This window comes from Podarcis gaigeae, assembly GCF_964106915.1.
Source record: "Podarcis gaigeae genome assembly, chromosome: 8".
NCBI lineage: Eukaryota > Metazoa > Chordata > Lepidosauria > Squamata > Lacertidae > Podarcis > Podarcis gaigeae.
Window position 1 is genome coordinate 24,841,765 of NC_139684.1, and position 19,665 is coordinate 24,861,429.

Genomic DNA, 19,665 nt, shown 5'->3' on the forward strand with positions numbered 1-19,665 from the left:
AGAGGGGAGCCCTGACCTTGCCATGCCACTGCCACTGAGGAGGAGAGGTAGGAGAGCACAGGAGGGCAAGGACACGTGGCCGAGCCCAGGACCGACCCGAGCCTACTCCATGGCAGATAGCGCTCCAAGAGAGCAGGCTGAGGCCCAGAGGAAGGCCGTGCGACAGAGGAGACCACAAAAGAGAAGATATTACTTACTTACTTACTTACTTACTTATTTATTTATTTAAAAAAAAAATTGGAATATTTCCCCCCTCTTTTCAAAAAAAGAAAAAAAGTGTTCCCAGATTCTTTGAAAAAAAAATCTGGTAACCTTAACCTAGATGATAAAGGTTCTGGAAACCAAGTCTCATAAGGAATGGGAGAGGGAGTTTGATATGTTTAGCCTGGAGAAGAGAAGACCGAGAGGTGATATGATAAGTCATCTTCAACTACCTAAAGGGCTGCCACAAGGTGAATGGAGGAGCAAGCTTGTGTTCTCGGGGGGGCGGGGGACTAGGATCCAAACCAATGGATTCAAGTGATGGAAAAAGAGATTATGACTAACCATTAGGAAGAAACAAAAAAATTCCTTCCAGTAGCACCTTAAAGACCAACTTAAAGACCAACTAAGTTAGTTCTTGGTATGAGCTTTCGTGTGCATGCACACTTCTTCAGATACAGTGTATCTGAAGAAGTGTGTATCTGAAGAAGTGTGCATGCACACAAAAGCTCATACCAAGAACTAACTTAGTTAGTCTTTAAGTTGGTCTTTAAGGTGCTACTGGAAGGAATTTTTTTGTTTTGACTATGGCAGACCAACACGGCTACCTATCTGCATCAGGAAGAACTTTCTGAAAGTCAGAGCTGTTCAACAGTGGACCGGACTCCCATGAGAGATGGTGGACTGGAAGTTTCTTAAGCAGACATTGGATGGTCATCTGTCATGTATACTTCAGTTGAGATTCCTGCATTTCAAGGGATTGATCTATCTGACCCTTAGGTTCCCTTCAAACTCTACAATTCTGTGGTTCTGTTATTCTGTTTCTGGAAACAGCTGGGCATTTCTCCTGTCTGAAACTTGGAGAGATAATATTAGTCAGCATAGACAATTATGCACTAGAGGGACAAATGATACACTTCAGTATAAAGCAGCTTCCTAGGTTTCTAGCTATGTAGTTAAAGCACTGTCAAATTTGGTTCCTGGAATTCAAGGGCAGATTTCCCCTGAAACAGCTGAGGGCAAATGTATAATGAAAGCAACATACCATTATGCCCAGATCATAAACCATTTTCCTCTTCTTTTGGAAAATGAGGTGGGGGGGGGGGTGCTGCTCCAATGACAGGAAGATTACAAGGGCAGAAATATTACCTCAGCTCTGAATTTGATTATAGAAGCTTTTTTAAAAAAAAAAAATATCGAGCCTCTGTGTAAGTTTGCCTATTCATAATATTGCATAAATTTGATTAGGATCATAATTATATGTTTGCCTTTCCATATAAACTTGAGGACTCGTCTCCCAGAGGAAGAACTGGCAAAACAACAAGAGCTTCTTATCACCACTGAGAATTCACAGTGAGAGACTGTTAAACACCTGAAATGGCAATCATGCACAAACAGTGGGGATCTGAAATGAAATAGTGACTCCAGTCACCAAGGAAGGGCCACTGTGTGAGAGTTACGCTGCAGTTCACAAAAGGAGAGGGATAGCTGAATCAGAGGGTTCTGCCTCACTAACTTGTACTCTGAATAGCTGTAAGGGAAATGGGTAGCAGAGGAGTACAGTTATTCAAATTCCCACAGGTATTCAAATTCTGGATGATGGTTTGTCAAGAAATGACCAAAATATTCCTCCCCAATTTCACCACAGCTTTGTTTGTTAAATCTGTGGGATGACCAGCTGAAGGGTTCCAGCTCTCAGAGACTCTAGATATGGTTGCCAGAATATCAATTGCCCCAAAGTGAAACACCTTACAGGATTTGTGACTTTTGCTTTGGAATGAAAATATGTGGAGTTTAGCAGGGGTGGGGGTGGGGTTACATGTTGCCAAAGACTTGGAGGAACCTGAAAAATTCTATGGTGTTTGGTGGGATTTTATATACAACAAATACAGACATACAGGACTCCTTCTCTGTGGTACAGTGTGAAATACGACTTTCCCAATTGTCTTTTAAGTACCCTACTTATTTCTATTATTCTTATTGTATTGATTCGTCTGATTTTGCTGCTTCAATAAAATACTATTTTAAGACAGGGCTGTCATACGTCTGGCTTTTTCCAGACGTTACTGAGATTTCAATGGCGGAATTGAAGTCTGGGGAAGAATTTCCAAAAGGCGGCACTTTGTCCTGGATCTTCGGCAATCTTTTGTCCTGGATTTTACTTTTTGAAATATTTCCACCCTATTTAAGGGGGGAAAGGAAGGGAATTGGTGGTCAGGTATGATGGAAGGGCAGTTGGCAAAGGGGGAGGTGGGGTTGAGGAATGGAGAGAACAGAGGTAGCAGCCCTGTGTGTGTGTGTGTGTGTGTGTGAGAGAGAGAGAGAGAGAGAGAGAGAGAGAGAGAGAGAGAGAGATCCAGCAAGCAAATTCCATTGAAGAGAAGCCTCAGCTTGAGGTGCAACCACCCAAAATTTCCTTGATATTGAGAAGTCTTTCGTTCCTGCTTCAATGGCTTTTGTGTTCAGTACAGCACAGGCTTGCTGAAGCACAACCAAGGGCAATGCAGAGTGTCAGAGACATAAAGACAGCATCCTGCTAGGTCACGGTGGCGGCGGCAGCAGTGGCAAAGCAGGGCCTGAAACCAAGTAGAGCATTACCGAGAGGAATAACAGCTATTTCTTGAGGTATAAGTCAAGCTCTGTCCTCTGAAAATGCAAGACTGATCTAAGATCCTTTGCCTTTTAAACTTATTGAAAGGGCAGCTAAAGCAGAGATGGAGGGATTTTCATTTGTTTCATTCTGTTACTTTTTTCTGGCTCATGTAGAAAGGCCAGAGAAATTCAATTTAACTTGTGCGTTTGAGGTTCAGCCTTCCCCATTCACACTTTCTGAATAAGTAAGCAACCCCAAATGCAGCCATCCTTCAAACACCCCGCTTCTCTGAATTTTGCCATGCAGTTCTCCAGGCACGCAATGGGTACAAGAATGTACGTACCTGGTTAAAGCCTGTGCAAAAATTGCAAATGTAAGTATGCAGAAAAGCATTATATTGGGCAAGATTGCATTAAAAAATGTGTATGTGATTTTGTACTAAAATGCTGCTGAATTTTCACAAGGACTGTTTAATAAATAATGCACAAACTGATGTAGTAATGAGGAATGGTGAACCTAAGATTGGAAATATGGGAACCAATGTCTAAAATCATTAAATAACCTGTTCAGATTTAGCCACAACTGTCTTTTCTGAGTATGTGGATGGACAATTTAGAAGCCAGCTGCTCTAATGAGCTTTTGATACGGATGTCAGCTGCAGCTAGGATTCCAATAGCCCAGCAATGGAAAACCTTGAAAACTCTGCATTTCTCCTTGTGATATAGAACATATGGACTCTGACTATTGCAGGAAAAAAATACACGTGAACTACATGTTTCTAAGGGGATGGAGAATCCAGAACATTTATTGCTTCAGACTTAGAGGCACAACATTCACCATAAACACCAGAACATTCACCATAAACACCCATTCCCTGCCATGGGTGCCTTCCTATAATTTCTGTTGCTTTTAATTGCTTATAATTCAAGTTAAGAGAATAGGGCAGGGGGAGGGAGGGAGGGAGAGCTGCCCCATTCTCTTGACTGTCATTTTAAAAAGGCAATAATATTCCAATCGCCACATAAGCTTTGTGCAAGCAAATTAGGACAAATGCTGCATAAAGAAATCTGGGAGACCTGTTGAAGAGAGCCCCAGACACCCCACTGAGTGAGAAGGAAGGACGCAGCAACACTGACAGATTCTCCACGTCCTCCCTCCCAGTAAATTAATTTTGCTGCCCAAGTGGCAGGGAGATAGGAAAAGCTGCTCCAAGTTCATTGCACAAAAGGCCAGATCAACTTTTGCAGAAGGAGAATCTGACAGACTGTGACCTCTGAAGCAGCTTCAATCTATCACCAGCTGAGACATTTTCCTCTCTGGAAGTACAGAGGAAAGCCATATAAATAACTTAAAACGATGGGGGGGGGGAGCAGTGGGGGCAGCAGAGAGAGAGCACTGAAAATCAGCTTGCTTTTCCTCATTTTATTGGGCAGAGTACCTGACTTTATGATTGCTGTTTCTGAAATATCTGACAGCTCTCTGACAGGTGTAGAGGTGTGTGTGTGTGTGTGTGTGTGTGTGTTTTAAGGCAGGCATAGGAAACTTCGGCCCTCCAGATGTTTGGGACTACAATTCCCATCGTCTCCCACCACTGGTCCTATTAGCTAGGGATGATGGGAACTGTAGTCCCAAACATCTGGAGGGCCAGGGTTTGCCTATGCCTGGTTTTAAAGCATCAGTGCTGGATCTCAGAGTGGTCCAATATTAATTTCAAATATATATATTCACAGGGCATCCAATATGTACAGAAAATTTTGCTATGCATTCTTTAACATTCCTGAGTTCTTTCATTAATATTATAGAATCTGTAGCAAAATGGTTATTTATTTATTTATTTATTTATTTATTTATTTATTTATTTGCTTATTTCAAAATATACACTCTGCTTTTTGAGGAGCTACTTTGGCAAAGTGGCTTGCCCTCTCCAATAAAAGCCAACTGTCACTGAAAAGAAAATACAGAAATGCAACATGCAGGACAACTAAATGATAGACCAGAATTAAAAGTGGAATATCTATCTATCATCTATCTATCTATCTATCTATCTATCTATCTATCTATCTATCATCTATCTATCTATATCTATCTATCTATCTATCTATCTATCTATCTATCTATCTATCATCTATCTATACACACACACACACACACACACACACACAATGTAATACAGAGTCAATATATATAATACCTTCCGACTGGGATAGCTCAGTTGGTAGAGCATAAAACTCTTGATCTCAGGGTTGTGGGTTTGAGCCCCATGTTGGGGCTAGATGACCCTCGTGGAGTTAGGGACTGGACTAGATGACCCTTGTGGTTCCTTCCAACTTTATGACTCTATGAGATTGTCAAAACACTTGTAAGACATCAAAAGCGACTGGGATTTCAGACTGCAGAAATAAACCACAGAGCCTAGGGCGGTTCGAATCCTCACGACGGGGTGAGCTCCCATTGTTCAGTCCCAGCTCCTGCCCACCTAGCAGTTTGAAAGCACATCAAAGTGCAAGTAGATAAATAGGTACCACTCTGGCAGGAAGGTAAATGGTGTTTCCGTGTGCTGCTCTGGTTCACCAGAAGCGGCTTAGTCATGCTGGCCACATGACCCAGAAGCTGTCTGTGGACAAAAGCCATTTCCCTCGGGCAGTAAAGCGAGATGAGCACCACAACCCCCAGAGTTGTCCGCGACTGGACCTAACGGTCAGGGGTACCTTTACCTTTGCAGGGTGGAAAGGACAACTTTTCAGCCAATGCAGAAAAACAACAGTGTTGGGACTTGCTTCCCTTCTAAGGAAGGGAAGAGAATTCAATGGGACTAAAAGTAGGAACTGGAAAGGTTGCAACCTAAGAGTCCTCCGGTCTAGAGTTCCAGTGGAGGCAGATGTACCTTAATCCTGGATACTCCATTCCCTCTCCCACCTGCTTTTCCCTCTCTTCTTCCTCCTCCACTACCCCAAGAGTCAATCAGCGTTCAGAGGTTGCTGAGCAACCTCGGTCCTCAATGGGCTGTTTAGGGGAGGGGATCCCCCCCTTTAGTATTCCCCTAACCCCAAATAAGCTTTTACTTCTAAACATCTTGTGGCTTCTCTGACACTGCTAGTACCCCGCTCTAGTGTCGTGTGTTAATGCATATCCTCCAACAACCCACAGAATTGGAACACTCATTTTTGGAACACCCAAAATTGGAACACTCATTTTTTTGTTCCTGAGCTCTCACGAGAGTGAGAGCCCAAAAGACAGGGCATTCTGGGATCCCAGAATGACTTCTGTAATTCTGGGATGTCCTGCTCAAATTGGGATGGTTGATAGGTGTGTGAATGGTGCTGTTTTGGTGACATGAGCAGCAACACTTACCCCTGAACATTGGAAACAGGTGGATTATTTATTATGATTTATTGCTATTTATGAAATTTCTATCCCACCCCTACCTAAGAACATGAAATGAATCTGTTGGATGAGGCCAATGGTTCTTCTGGTCCATCTTCCTGTTCTCGCAGGGGCCAACCAACTGCCCTTGAGAAGCCTGCAAGCTGGACACGAGCACAACATTTCTCTCCCAGTGTGGTATAGTGGTTAAGAGCGGTGGACTCGTAATCTAGTGAACCGGGTTCGCTTCCTTGCTGCTCCACATGCAGCTGCTGGGTGACCTTGGACTAGTCACACTTCTCTGAAGTCTCTCAGCCCCACTCACCTCACAGAGTGTTTGTTGTGGGGGAAGAAGGGAAAGGAGATTGTTAGCCGCTTTGAGACTCCTTAGGGTAGTGATAAAGTGGGATATCAAATCCAAACTCCTCCTCTTCTTTTACTTCTTCTCCTTCTTCTGAGGTCCAGCGCCAAGGGCCTTCTGGTGGTTCCCTCACTGCGAGAAGTCAAGTTATAGGGAACCAGGCAGAGGGCCTTCTTGGTAGTGGCACCCTCCTTGTGGAACACCCTCCCACCAGATGTCAAAGAGAACAACAACTACCAGACTTTTAGAAGACATCTGAAGGCAGCCCTGTTTAGGGAAGCTTTTAATGTTTGATGCATTACGGTATTTTAATATTTTGTTGGAAGCCTCCCAGAGTGGCTGGGGAAGCCCAGCCAGATGGGTGGGGTATAAATAATAAATTATTATTATTATTATTATTATTATTATTATTATTATTATTCTTCCTCTTCTTCTTCTCCCCCACCCGAGGTTCCAAGAAACTTGCAGTGGATGTGGAGCAGTAGTTATTGTGGCTGGTAGCCATGGATAGCCACACCCTTCATGTGTCTAATTCACTTTTAAAGCCATCTAAATTGGTCTCCTTCCTGAGAAGCCCAGAGCGGCAAACACACAAACAGAAAAACAATTCCAGTACCCTTGGCATTTGACACCTGAGATGCAGATTTTTCAGGGCCCACCCTATTCCTGCGACTGTAATCAGTTTTAATTCTGCTTTTAATTCTGAATTCTAAATTGTTGTAACCTGGGACCCGCTGGTAAAAGCTCTCTACAAAAAAGATTGAAACTTGGAGCAGGAGAGAAAGCAAATATAAGTTTGCATTTTCATCTCCCTCAATGCTTATATTTGTGTACAAGAAAAGCTCTTTAAAGTGGGGAGGGAGGGGAAGATAAGCCTCCCACAGCAGCCGTCTTAGGTTGCTTAATCCCTTATTATTTATACATCACAGAGTTTTGTTTTGGTGGTGGAAACTGATGGATATTAGTTGGCAAGCAAAAAAGCTTCTATAAGGAGCAGATGGATTGCCTATGCTTGTCTCTTATCAATGGAGAGTGAGAGTTGACTTGTGGAAAAGCCACATTAACCCCATAATTAATTCTTTCTTTTTTTAAAAAAAAACCTTCCACTTGGGTCCCAAATTAGCAATTCTCACAGAAAATTATGCAAGCCAACAATGTGCAATATTACCGCTGCTAACGACCCTAATGGGCAATTGTTAAAAGCTTCGTTTCTCCAAGAGGGACAGGAGTAATTTTAAGCTGATGCTCCATTAGCAAACTATCGACCGCTGGCTACCCTCTCCTTCCATAGCACAGGCTTTGAGATGAAAGGTGTATAATTCATTTTGAAAGGGAAATGAGTGATAACGTTGTGAAAGCCCAAAGCTTCATATTTTAAATGCATATTTTTCTTTATTATCTGAATGCGGGAAGCACAGTTCCAGCAGGGGTGTTACGCAATGGTAGAGCATCTGCTTTGCATGCAGAAGGTCCCAATCCTTGGCATGTCCAGGTATGGCTGGGAGAGACACCTCCCCGAAGCCCTGGAAATCCACTGCCAGGCAGGGTAGACTGCAGGGAGAAAATATGTGCAAAAATTATGCAAAATGGGGCCAAATATTTTCCTATTCTAATTGTGGGTAGAAAGTATTGCCCTCATTCTAATTTAGCTGTCAGGTGTGGTCACATCAATTCTTGAGGAAATCAGCCCTGAGTGCTCACTGGAAGGACAGATTCTGAAGCTGAGACTCCAATACTTTGGCCACCTCATGAGAAGAGAAGACTCCCTGGAAAAGATCCTGATGTTGGGAAAGATGGAGGGCACAAGGAGAAGGGGATGACAGAGGACGAGATGGTTGGACAGTGTTCTCGAAGCTACCAGCATGAGTTTGACCAAACTGTGGGAGGCCGTGGAAGACAGAAGTGCCTGGCATGCTCTGGTCCATGGGGTCACGAAGAGTCAGAAACGACTAAATGACTAAACAACAACAACAACGTGGTCACGTGTAGCAGAAGATCCTTGTCATCAGCAAACTGCGGTATCATCCCACTGACTATATGAGCTGCTGGGTTGTACTGGCCAAAAGAGAAAAAAAACATTCTTTTTAAACAAAGAAAGGATGAAATTGCATCAAGCCTCCTTTTCCAGAGGGTCAGCAAACAGAAGCAAAATGGAGCAAAGTGTTGCTAGAAGAACCAAGGCAGGGATGTAGGTGTGCTTCAAGCAGCTCCCTGGTACTTCCACGGATGCAGGTGGCGCTGTGGTCTAAACCACTGAGCCACTTGGGCTTGCCAAATCGGAAGGTCAGTGGTTCAAATCCTCTTGATGGTGGTGAGCTCCTGTTGCTCTGTCCCAGCTTCTGCCAACCTAGCAGTTCAAAAGCACACCAGTGCAAGTAGATAAATAGGTACTGCTGTGGCAGGAAGGTAAATGGTGTTTCTGTGAGCTCTGGTTTATGTCACGGTGTCCTGTTGTGCCAGAAGTGGTTTTAGTCATGCTGGCCACATGACCTGGAAAGGTGTCTGTGGGCAAACGCTGGCTCCTTTGGCCTGAAAGCGAGATGAGCGCTTTCATAGTCACCTTTGACTGGAGGTCCTTTACCTTTGTTTAACCTTTACTTCCATGTTGCATGTCCAGAACTCTACCCAACCCACCTCGTTGGGGTCCCATTGACATCATTTTCATCTCCAATGCCAGTCTGGGATGGATTCTGTTATGTATTCAGTGGTCTGTGTTTGCCTGAGCTTGAGTCTGGACTAAGGATTCTGAGCTCCAAATTCCCAGTGGAGGTTTAAAACAGGCACCAACAAATCTGTCCGCTTTGCTTTATCACAATTTCTCACCTTTCTGATCTTGATTTCAGTTCTCTGTGTTTCCGCATAAGTTTCCAGATTGCCATAAAAAATTACCCAGCATTTTAGGACAAATGCACACATTTCTGAATGCAATTTTGCTCAATGTGCATGTTTGGCAATCCATTTTCCCCCTAATACGATGCATTTATATTTAGATTGCATTTATATGCTATGCACACCTTCCCAGAATATGCACATTTGTTTAGAGCACTGTGAAAAGTGTGAATTTCGAAGGATGGCTGCGTTTCAGTCTGAGCTTTGTTTTGGGAAGTGTGAAACCTGAAAGGAGTCAGATTTCTCCCCCATCTCTACATAGAAATGTATATTTAAATATCTGAGCAGAATGCACTTATGACTTGTGAAAATGAGATGAGCTATACATAGACCGATTTGTCCATTCTAAATTCCATGGGGAGTTGACATCATAATTAGACATTGGAAAACAGTATGTGAGAGCCCCTGAGTGCTAGGATATTTGTGGAACATTATTTCCTTGTCCAGATGAGGGCAGGATTCCCTCACATCTTGAGGATATCTCTCAAGTCAGATTTAACATAAAGGGGTTGGCGGGTGCAGGGAGTGTTGATGAAGCAATGCACATAGCATTCATTGGAGGCAGATCTCACTTTTTTTGCATCAGGACCAGATTCCTGCTTGTCAAGGTGCTTTTAGCAGGAAAGTCTTTCTCTCTCAATTTCTCTGTTATCTTCTTGCTGTTGTCCCTCTCTCATCCTGGAGTTCGAGCCACGGGGATGATTGCTGTGACAAATTGTGTTTTTTTAAAAAATGTTTTTTGCCACATTTCCTGTAGCTCTTCACCCTCAGTAAAAGCTGGTGGAATTAATAAGATTGCATAATTGTGCTAAGAGGGGAGGAGAGGGGAAGGGAAGGGAAGGGAGGGAGGGAGGAAGGAAGGAAGGAAAAAAGAAAAAGAGAGAGGCTTTCTCTCTCTCTCTCTCTCTCTCTCTCTCTCCCTTCCTTCCTTCCTTCCTTCCTTCCTTCCTTCCTTCCTTCTTGTCATGCTGAGACATGTATTTCTTATTGGTCAGCAATAGATGCTGCATGTCTTGTAATGTTTTTGTAAAACCTGGATTTGAACTACTCTAGGCTCCAGTGAACTAGGACACACAAAACACTGGCTGTTTCCCCTTAACATTGCAGTGATTGCTATCTGTTTGTGCTAGGGCCACTTATTTTGGGGGTGGGGGAGCTGTTCTTAGCATTTTGGTAAAAGAATAGCAGTGATAGTGTCCAGTGCTAGCACTACTCAGGGTAGCCCCATTGCACCATGCTCATTCATTTCAATGGGTCTACTCTGAGTAGGACTAGCAAGAGACACAACTCAGCAAGTTTATATTTCAGGCTGAAGTTATTGTTGTGGAATCATTAAATACAAACAGAGATTCCTCATGGGGGAGGCAGATGCACTCTGTGCATGCTCAGACGGTATATTTCTCAGGCTCATAATTCCAAATCATGTCTCCCCCTGCTCTATTTAAACCTCTTAGGATGTTTCACTCTTTGATTCAGTAGTATATTACAGAACATTTTCCTTCTTAGTAAGCCAATTGTGTAAATTTTATGAATATTGCCTTAAAATCTTTGAATTTTAATTCCTTTTATTCTTTTAAAGTTCAGTTTCAGATGGACAGAAGTGTTTTCCTTTTTACCACTATAGATACATATATCAATGATGAGAAACAAAAACAAAACAAAAAAATGCTGCTTAGTGATATGATGCCCTCCACAAGTCTGTCTGTTTATTTGTTTTATTCCACTTATGAATCACTTCCCATACAATATCTCAAAGTGATTTCACAGCAAAGCATCAACAATGAAAAACAATTCCATATGGGGGGGGGAGCAGTTCCGTATGTGCAAAAACAATAATAAAAGAAAACAATAATTGGGGGGGAGAGAGAAAATCCATATATTAAAAACAATGAAAAATGTCATATGCAAAAAAATATGCAAATCCAATATGAATGCAGGCTAAGATGAAGCTTGTCAAAAAAAAGGAAGGACTTCAGTAGATATTGAATGGCATTCCTGATAGTAAGTGCCACCATGCTAAAGACCCAATCCCAATATTGCAGGTGTGGGGAGCCTTTGGTCCTCCAGATGTTGCTGAACTCCAACTCCCATCATCCCTTGCTCTTGGCCATATTTGCTGGGGCTGATGGGAGTTGCTGTTCATCGGCATCTGGAGGACCAAAGGTTCCCAACCGCTGCTAAACCATACCAAATGGACCTCTGGATAAGACAACATCTACAGGAGTCCACACACCCATTCTTTTAGTAGGCACTCTCCCAAACAAGAAAAACAACAGAATAGTAGGACAGGGGGGTCACGGAGAGGATACTGGGGTGCAGAGGAAACTGGGGTGGTGGTAGAGGAACCTGCTGATAGGCAGCAAAAACCAACAAGGAACCAGCTGGAGGGAATGAGCTGTGGTTTCAGTTGTCTCTATATCCTAATGAACTGCATCCAATGAAATGTAATCTCAGAGCCGCTGTCTATAATCTTTGAGGGTTCTTGGAGAACAGATGAGGATCCTGTCGACTGGAGGTGGGCAGTCCCCTTCTTCAAAAAAGGCGGGTTGGGGAGACAACCTGGGCCACTACCAACATGTCCAGATGAGGCCCTGGAACAGATAATTAAACAGTTGATCCACCTCCCAACCCATCAATAAAGTAATATTTTCCAGTCTCGTGGTTCTGAACAAAAGGATGGTTTAAATAGATAGCTGCCTATCTATTAGTTAGGCCATCTCACCATCTAACTCAGTATTATTCACAGCAGTGCCTTTCAACCTCAGATAGTTTAGCTACTTTTTGAGTTCATTGTCCCTGATCAGCCACCCCTAGTCTCAAGAGCTCCCCTCTTGTCCTTTCTCCTTAGCTGTGCAGTCGCTACACACCTTGAACGACCAGATCTCAGACTTCATCATGAACAAGGCCAAAGCGCTCAGTGAAGATGACAACACTTTCCTGCCCAACGAGAAAGACACACTGAAGAACTCCATGGCGCTCATGAGACGCCTCTTAATGGACGCGCAGGTACGAAAGCAGTGTGTTGTCCTGCCAATTATTGTTATTGATTTTCCGATATAAACCCAATTACACAAATTAGGTCCAAATTAATACAATTTTGTTAAGAGGCTTCCCACGCACCATTCTTGATGGACCTTTATGATCTAATATTACTGTGTTTCATATTCTTATTTATTTCTATTGCATTCCTTTTTTTCAAAATTATCACATGCACTCTTAATGATTTCTATTCACGTTATATTATTTAACTCCCCCCCCCAAAAAAGGCTTCAAGTGAAGAACCATTGCTTTTTCCTTTTCATCCTGCATCCAAAAGTCAGTTGTTCGCCTTACATGTTTCTCTGATGCTTTCCTTTTTCTTGCCGCATTTGGAGCTATCTCTCAACGTGTTGGGACAGTAGTAGCCTTGCATGCATCATAGATGTAGGGAATGCATTACCTTTTAATGGGCAGTGTCGCTTCCAAGATTGTCACTATTTGCAGGTGGGATTCAATCACAATTCAGGAACCAGACATTTGAGAAACCTCCATATCACCCAGTAGATCAACACCCTGTAGTTCATGGCAGTTTGCAGGAGAGTTTCTCCTGTAAGTTCCAGAGATCTCAGAAGCCCACTCCATAACAACTCAGAACAGAGTTTTTCACGTGGCTGCCCCATTCTGTGGAATAGCATTCCTATTGAGATATGACATTTCTGCTCTGTGGGCTTTCATAACCTGATAAATTGGTGTTTACCATGAGCCTCTACTCAACAAATCTTTATTATGGTCATAGACCAGCATTTGAAATCTAAAAAGCGCTTTAGAAAGCTAAAAGGTATTAAAACACTAGGTGAATATAAAAGTCTGTAAGAATTTAAAAGAAGCTAAAAGAATTCAAAAGGAGGGTTGGGAACATTGGGCTGGTGTGGAAGAGCACAAAAGGTTGATATATAAAGGTTATAACTATCATTTACAGAGCACTCTGATATGTTCATTAAAACTGATTTGTGGCACAAGTCATCCTCCTACGATTCTCGAGTGCTGCTGTGCAGAACCTAGCAACGCTATACGTTGTGGCAGGATCAGTCTCTGAGAGCAGCAGGGAGATGTAAAATTGTCCTGTGCACCCTGGGTACTTTAGAAGCAGTAGAGAAATCAGGCTAGTATGAATGTCTCTGTAATACAGGCATTAGAGAAGGACATGATCTGCTGTTTCTATTTGTCCCGGGTCACATGGGCATTGTCTATCCAGGTAGTCAATCTTCCTGTATCGGCTGAGGTGATGACATGACATTGAGCCAGGGTAAAAGCCCTTTGGTGTTCAGGGACTTCGATGAGTCTCTACTTTCTTTTAGTCTTGCTTTAAATCATGTATGTATTTATTTTTAACTGTTTCTAATTATCTTGTGTTTTAATTGCCTATGGATCAAATTGTAACTGACAAGCCTATAGGCACCGTATCTCTATAGCTGCTAAAACGGATGGTTTTCATTGCATTCTTTCCATTGCATTCTCACTAGCCATCCAAAGAGAGTTGTTGCTAACAACCCATCTCTAAAATTGCCCATGCTGGGGGTATTCATAAAAAGATAAATTTGCCAATCATTTTTCCATGCTAACGAACGCACCCTATGATAAAAGCGGATGTGTGGGAAATTAAAACCACCACCAGATATCAGCAAGTACATTATGTTCAGAGAGAAATGTGTTAAATATGTAGAGACCTCTGGGCACCAACAAAATCACCAATTAGTGTGCAAAGCAGGTGATCTAAAATTGGCCGCTAGTACTATTTCAGATTTTGACAAATTTAACTGCATGCACTGAAATACTACAATTTTTTTTTATTATTAATTCTGGTATAGATGTTTCAAATCTACTAATAAATAATAATAAATCATCAGCATATGAGGCTATTTTAAATCTTACTTGCACATGAACAAAACCATGAATTCCCCCAAGATTCAGGAACCTTTCCAGGAGTTCCAAAAATAAATCAAAGATCAATGGAGGCAGAGGGCTGCCTCCTAGTGTATCAAATACATCCAAACCAAAGACATCCAAAAGAATTCCATTTCTCCCTTTTTTGTTATTTAGAGGAAGAGGCATAAAATTCTTATGAACTTTATAAATTCTTGAAGAAGTTGAAACTTGTCCAAAGTAACAACAGAAATTGCCAATATACTTCATCAAATACCTTCAGCATCCTAAGATTTAAGTGCAGCTGGAGCTATTCTATGTTATTTATGGCCATGGAATTGGATACCAGTCTTAGATGATCCACTCCCTGTCCATGCTGCATAAAATCCACTTGATTTAAAATGTACTACAGTTGATAACGAGTGTCTGAAATCTATTAGTCGAAATGGCTGTTAGCATTTTAACACGGACGTAAATTAAATATATTGCTCTATAGTTTACATAACTAGTATGGCCTTTGCCAGGCCTGGATATAGGAGAAATATAGGCTCCCTAGGTTGACATTGGCAGGCCTATTCCCCACTTTTTCCCGTTTTCCTTAAATAATATGCTTAGGCAGTTAGGGGCAAAAAAAAAATCAAAATATGTCTTATACCAATCTGTAAGAAAACCATCTGGTCTAGTTCTTCATGGACTTCATTTTATGAATAACACTCCTAATTTTTCCAATTTATTATTCTAATTCAGTCAATAGGGTTGGTGTTCTTCCTATATAATTTTAAATAATTCTTAAATTCTAAATTTATTTCTGGAAAGCTCAGAGTGCCAGGCTGGTGGTTGCTGGTGTAAGGTAATGGTAAAGGGACCCCTGACCATTAGGTCCAGTTGTGGCCGACTCTGGGGTTGCGGCGCTCATCTCACTTTATTGGCCGAGGGAGCCGGCATACAGCTTCCTGGTCATGTGGCCAGCATGATTAAGCCGCTTCTGGCGAACCAGAGCAGCACACGGAAACGCCGTTTACCTTCCCACCAGAGTGGTACCTATTTATCTACTTGCACTTTGACGTTATTTTGAACTGCTAGGTTGGCAGGAGCAGGGACCGAGCAACGGGAGCTCACCCCGTCACGGGGATTCGAATCACCGACCTTCTGATCAGCAAGTCCTAGGCTCTGTGGTTTAACGCACAGTGTCACCCACGTCCCTGGTTGCTGGTGTACTAGATGCCAAACATCAGCCAAATTTGAACAGATATATTTTTACCATTAACCTCACCGAAGTCCCAATTTTACAAGGAGGAGCTCTGCTATCTAAAATCAGATAAAGAACCCACCAATGTCCTCTACAATGTCCTGTAGAGTGTAGGTAGGCCACTGTTATTCTCACTCAAAGGGAACACATTGAAATTAATGAACACAGCTATCCTAGGCCTTTTTGATGGACCAAGTGCATAGGACCACTATTGGGAACAAATCATTGATCTGATCTGGTATATAAGGCAACGTTCTGCAATCCCACCTCTGCCTGGCTCCAACATTCGCTGTTCTGTTTACTTTCCAGTCACCAGCTCATCTTCAACTATTTACCACTGCAGGGTGGGCGAGATTGAAAATAGTAACACATACGCCAGCTGTGTGGGCAAGAAACAAGTGGAAATATAGCTGAGTGCTGCTGATGTGCTTTCTTTTCTGAGTTGCAGTAATGAGTGTTCACATTCTGCAGTAGCCAAGCGGACCTCCTCTTAGCCATGGAGACAGTGGCTGTTCTGTAAAGCGAGGCTTTTTAACCTATTCAAAGTCTTCCTCTGTTTGGCAGCCTTGATAGCTACTCCAGCATAGTTCTTGTTTCTACAGCGACAGTTAAATAGCCTGTGAGATGGCCTTGCCACCCAAACCCACTCCGCCCCAGTCTCCAGATATCATTCCCACCATGGACTAACCCAGAGAAATGTATAAAGGCAACCATTCTTGTCTCTCTCTCACTCTCTCTCACTCTGTCTCTCCCCGCACCCAGCTTCTGGGTGATCAAACGAGTTGTTGTCAAAAGGAACGAAATGTTGTGTGACCTTTTGCTGTGTGTTTGTTCTGCAGTGGTGACAAGGACGCCTTTCATGCCCTGGAATGACTCTGGGTGGGAGGCAGAGTTGGAATCGGGGTGGGCAGGAGCAGCTGGTGAGATGACCCAACTTGTTCAGAGGTGGCATTTAGGCCGAGCAATTAAAGTAAAAAGTGATCAAGCCGTGCAATCGTGCAGTTGCTTCCCTTTTCGGCAACGGAAGGGAACGCACGCACAAACGCCCGTCTAAGGATTCCTGCACTCAAAAGAACCGCACAATTATTAAGCAAACTGAATTAATGGCATGTGTTCCATATGGGAGCAAGGGCCATCTCACTTCCCTGGTCCCATTCTAGCCCAATTCATTACATCACATGATTACTGAGAATTTGGGGCCATGTTCCTGGCCTGACCCCTGGTACTGGGCATGCAGAGGTTGCAGCTCGGTGGTACAGTACATATTTGGCATGCTTGCAGGTCCTGGATTCAACCCCATGGAAGACCCAGGAAGAGTCCCTTCCATTGAGTAATGGCAATCCTGAGCTAGACGGATCAATTAGCTGGAAGACCCTTTGGATCCCTTCCAACGCTACAGTTCTGTGTTTCTATGGATAGTATCATCTTGCTCGGCTCATAAATAGCATCCACAGCTCAGTGACCAAACCCCAGTTTTGCATGCAGAAAGTACCAGGTTCAATCCCAGGCATCTCCAGGTGTAACTGGGAACAACTCCTAGATGCAACACCTTGGAGGGATCACATCCAATCGGGATATGCAATGCTGAGCTAGATGGACCAACACAGCTTTCCATGGCATATATACCTATACCAACCTCCACTCAGAGAAGCCCAGGCATGAGCATGTGTAGGCTGCCTTCCTAGGTGCTTTAGGGAAGTCCCCGAGTTCAGTCTCTGACATCTCCAAGAAGAGAACCTTGCCTGCAATCCTGGAGCTCCACTGCCAGTCGATGTACTGAGCTAGATGGAACAATGGTCTAAGGCTGCTTTCTATATGCTAAGTGTTGCTCAGCGATAGGATTCTGTTTGATAAGGGTGCCTGTTTGCACCAGTGTCTTAATTATATGCAGTTGTATCTTCACTAAGCCGGGCTGAAATAAGACACCATGAAATTAGCCGAGCTGAGTTAGCCATGTCCGTTCCTTTTTGTGTGTCTACTCTGAATAGGACTGACATTTGCTGCAACCCAGGGAAGTCTGGGCATCTCTTTAATGAAAAGCTGGACTGCAATTATTATAATTATCATTATATCATTATCATTATAATTATCATCACCATCATCATCATCAAACCCCACCAATCTGGCTGCATTGCCCCAACCACTCTGGACAGCTTCCAACACAAACATAATTAAACATCAAGCACTGAAAACTTCCTGATACAGGGCTGTCTTCAGATGTCTTCAAAAAGTCTGATAGTTGTTTATTTCCTTGACATTTGATGGGAGGGTGTTCCACAGGGTGGGTGCCACTGCCAAGAAGGCCCTCTGCCTGCTTCCCTGTAACCACTTTTCTCAGTGGGGGAATTGCCAGAAGGCCCTCTGTGCTGGATCTCAGTATCTGGGCTGAGGGGCAGGGGTGGAGATGCTCCTTTAGGTATACAGGGCCAAGGCTGGCCTTCAAAGGTTAGCACCAACACTTTCAATTGTGCTCGAAAATGTTAGGAGCCAGCGTAGATCTTTCAGGACTGGTGTTATACGATCCCAGCAGCTGCTCCCAGTCACCAGTCTAGCTGCCGCATTTGGCATGAGTTGTCATTTCTTAGTCACCTTCAAAGGTAGTCCCACATAGAGTGCCTTGCAGTAGTCCAAGCGGGAGATAACCAGAGCATGTACCATTCTAGCAAGACAGTCCACAAACAGGTAGGGTCTCAGCCTGCGTACCAGATGAAGCTGGCAGACAGCTGCCCTGAACACAGAATTGACCTGTGCCTCCATGGACAGCTTTAGTAAATAAATACTCATTGCAAAATATTCTTCTGTCAGTGGGGCGGGGGGAGTGGTGTGCCATTGCTTTAAAATACCCTGTCCTCCCCACAAATAGGATGTCTCTGTGCCTCACGGTGGTTTTAGGTTGCAAGTCTGGCTTGAATACAGTAATCTGTCACATTGCTGAGCAAAACCCACTCTTTTTTGGCATCAGGCAAACGTACAGCCAGTGACATGGATGGGCTAAATAGGTGAAACTGTCAATTTTGATTTCTTTCTCTTTCTCATTTTCCCAGTCATATGTGTAGTTATCCATATTTCCATGTCAGTTTGTGATTAAAAATTAAAAGTCCTCATGAAAATTAATCAGCATTTGGGGCAAATTTTCCCCATTATTATATTTTTGCATGCAATTTCTCCTAACGGAAACATTTTTGAAAAGCATTAGGAAAAGTGCATTTTGAGGATTGTTTTTTTTCTATTCTTTTAGCAATAAAAGTATTCTGTGCCAAAGTGGGGGGGGGATCCCCCTTCCCTAGTGAGGCACATGAGGCACACTCTAAATCTGCCTAGGAACAAGCTGTTAGTTGCCCTCACAGCTCCTTACGGATTCTGCTCCACCCGGAAAGAAGCTTGCCGGAAATTAAAAGCTCCGGAAAGCGTTCCTTGATTCTCTCCAAATGTGGTTTGCTTGAAGAGACGTCTCCATAAAAATCCAGAGATAAGAGTGGGGAGCTAGAGAGAGATAACACATTGTGGCTCTTATCTCTTTCAACCGGGAGCCACAAACTTACTTCCATGTAGCAAGAGTGATAGCGGACTCTGTAGAAATATTTTTTCCTGATTTTTTTAAAGGTGATATATCGGGCTTAGCCTTAGTAGGTGCTAAGTGGGGACCCAGCTACTCTATTGTTATTCTTTTTTAAATAGTGAGAGGGCACATTACTGCTCCTTCCTTCCTTCCTTCCTTCCTTCCTTCCTTCCTTCTTTTCTTATGCAGGAAGCTGGTGTTAAACAGGGCAAACTACCCCATATCTAAACTCCATTCTGGAGCAGTCAGTTCTCCTGACTGAGCCAGCCTAACCAACCCTTTTAGCTGGCTTCATTTACCAGGTCATGTGATAGGTTGCCTGGTCATGTGACTGAGGTGGACAGGCTTAGGGTCCGCCAAAGTCCTCCCTCTCTAGTTCTGCCCCACTCACCCCAAAGGCCCCTTTTCTAGGGCTTACGGTGGTTTAACATATGCTAGTCTTGGCTCAGCTCAACTGGCTGGGTCCATTGGCTTAAGAGAAGATGGGGAGTTAAAGCAGAATAGCCCAGCTGGGTCTGGAACCTCCCACCTCAACTGGAGATCCACTG

At 43.2% G+C, this 19,665-nt stretch overlaps 1 protein-coding gene across 1 annotated transcript in view; it reads left to right on the forward strand.

Annotated features, from left to right (window-relative positions):
* Nucleotides 1-19,665, forward strand: part of LOC310850882 (uncharacterized protein) — an 83,573-nt gene that overhangs the window by 26,332 nt on the left and 37,576 nt on the right. The window contains exon 2 of the mRNA XM_083752907.1: nt 12,256-12,413. Coding sequence (XP_083609033.1) covers nt 12,256-12,413 — 158 coding nt within the window. The remainder of the gene's footprint in view (nt 1-12,255; nt 12,414-19,665) is intronic.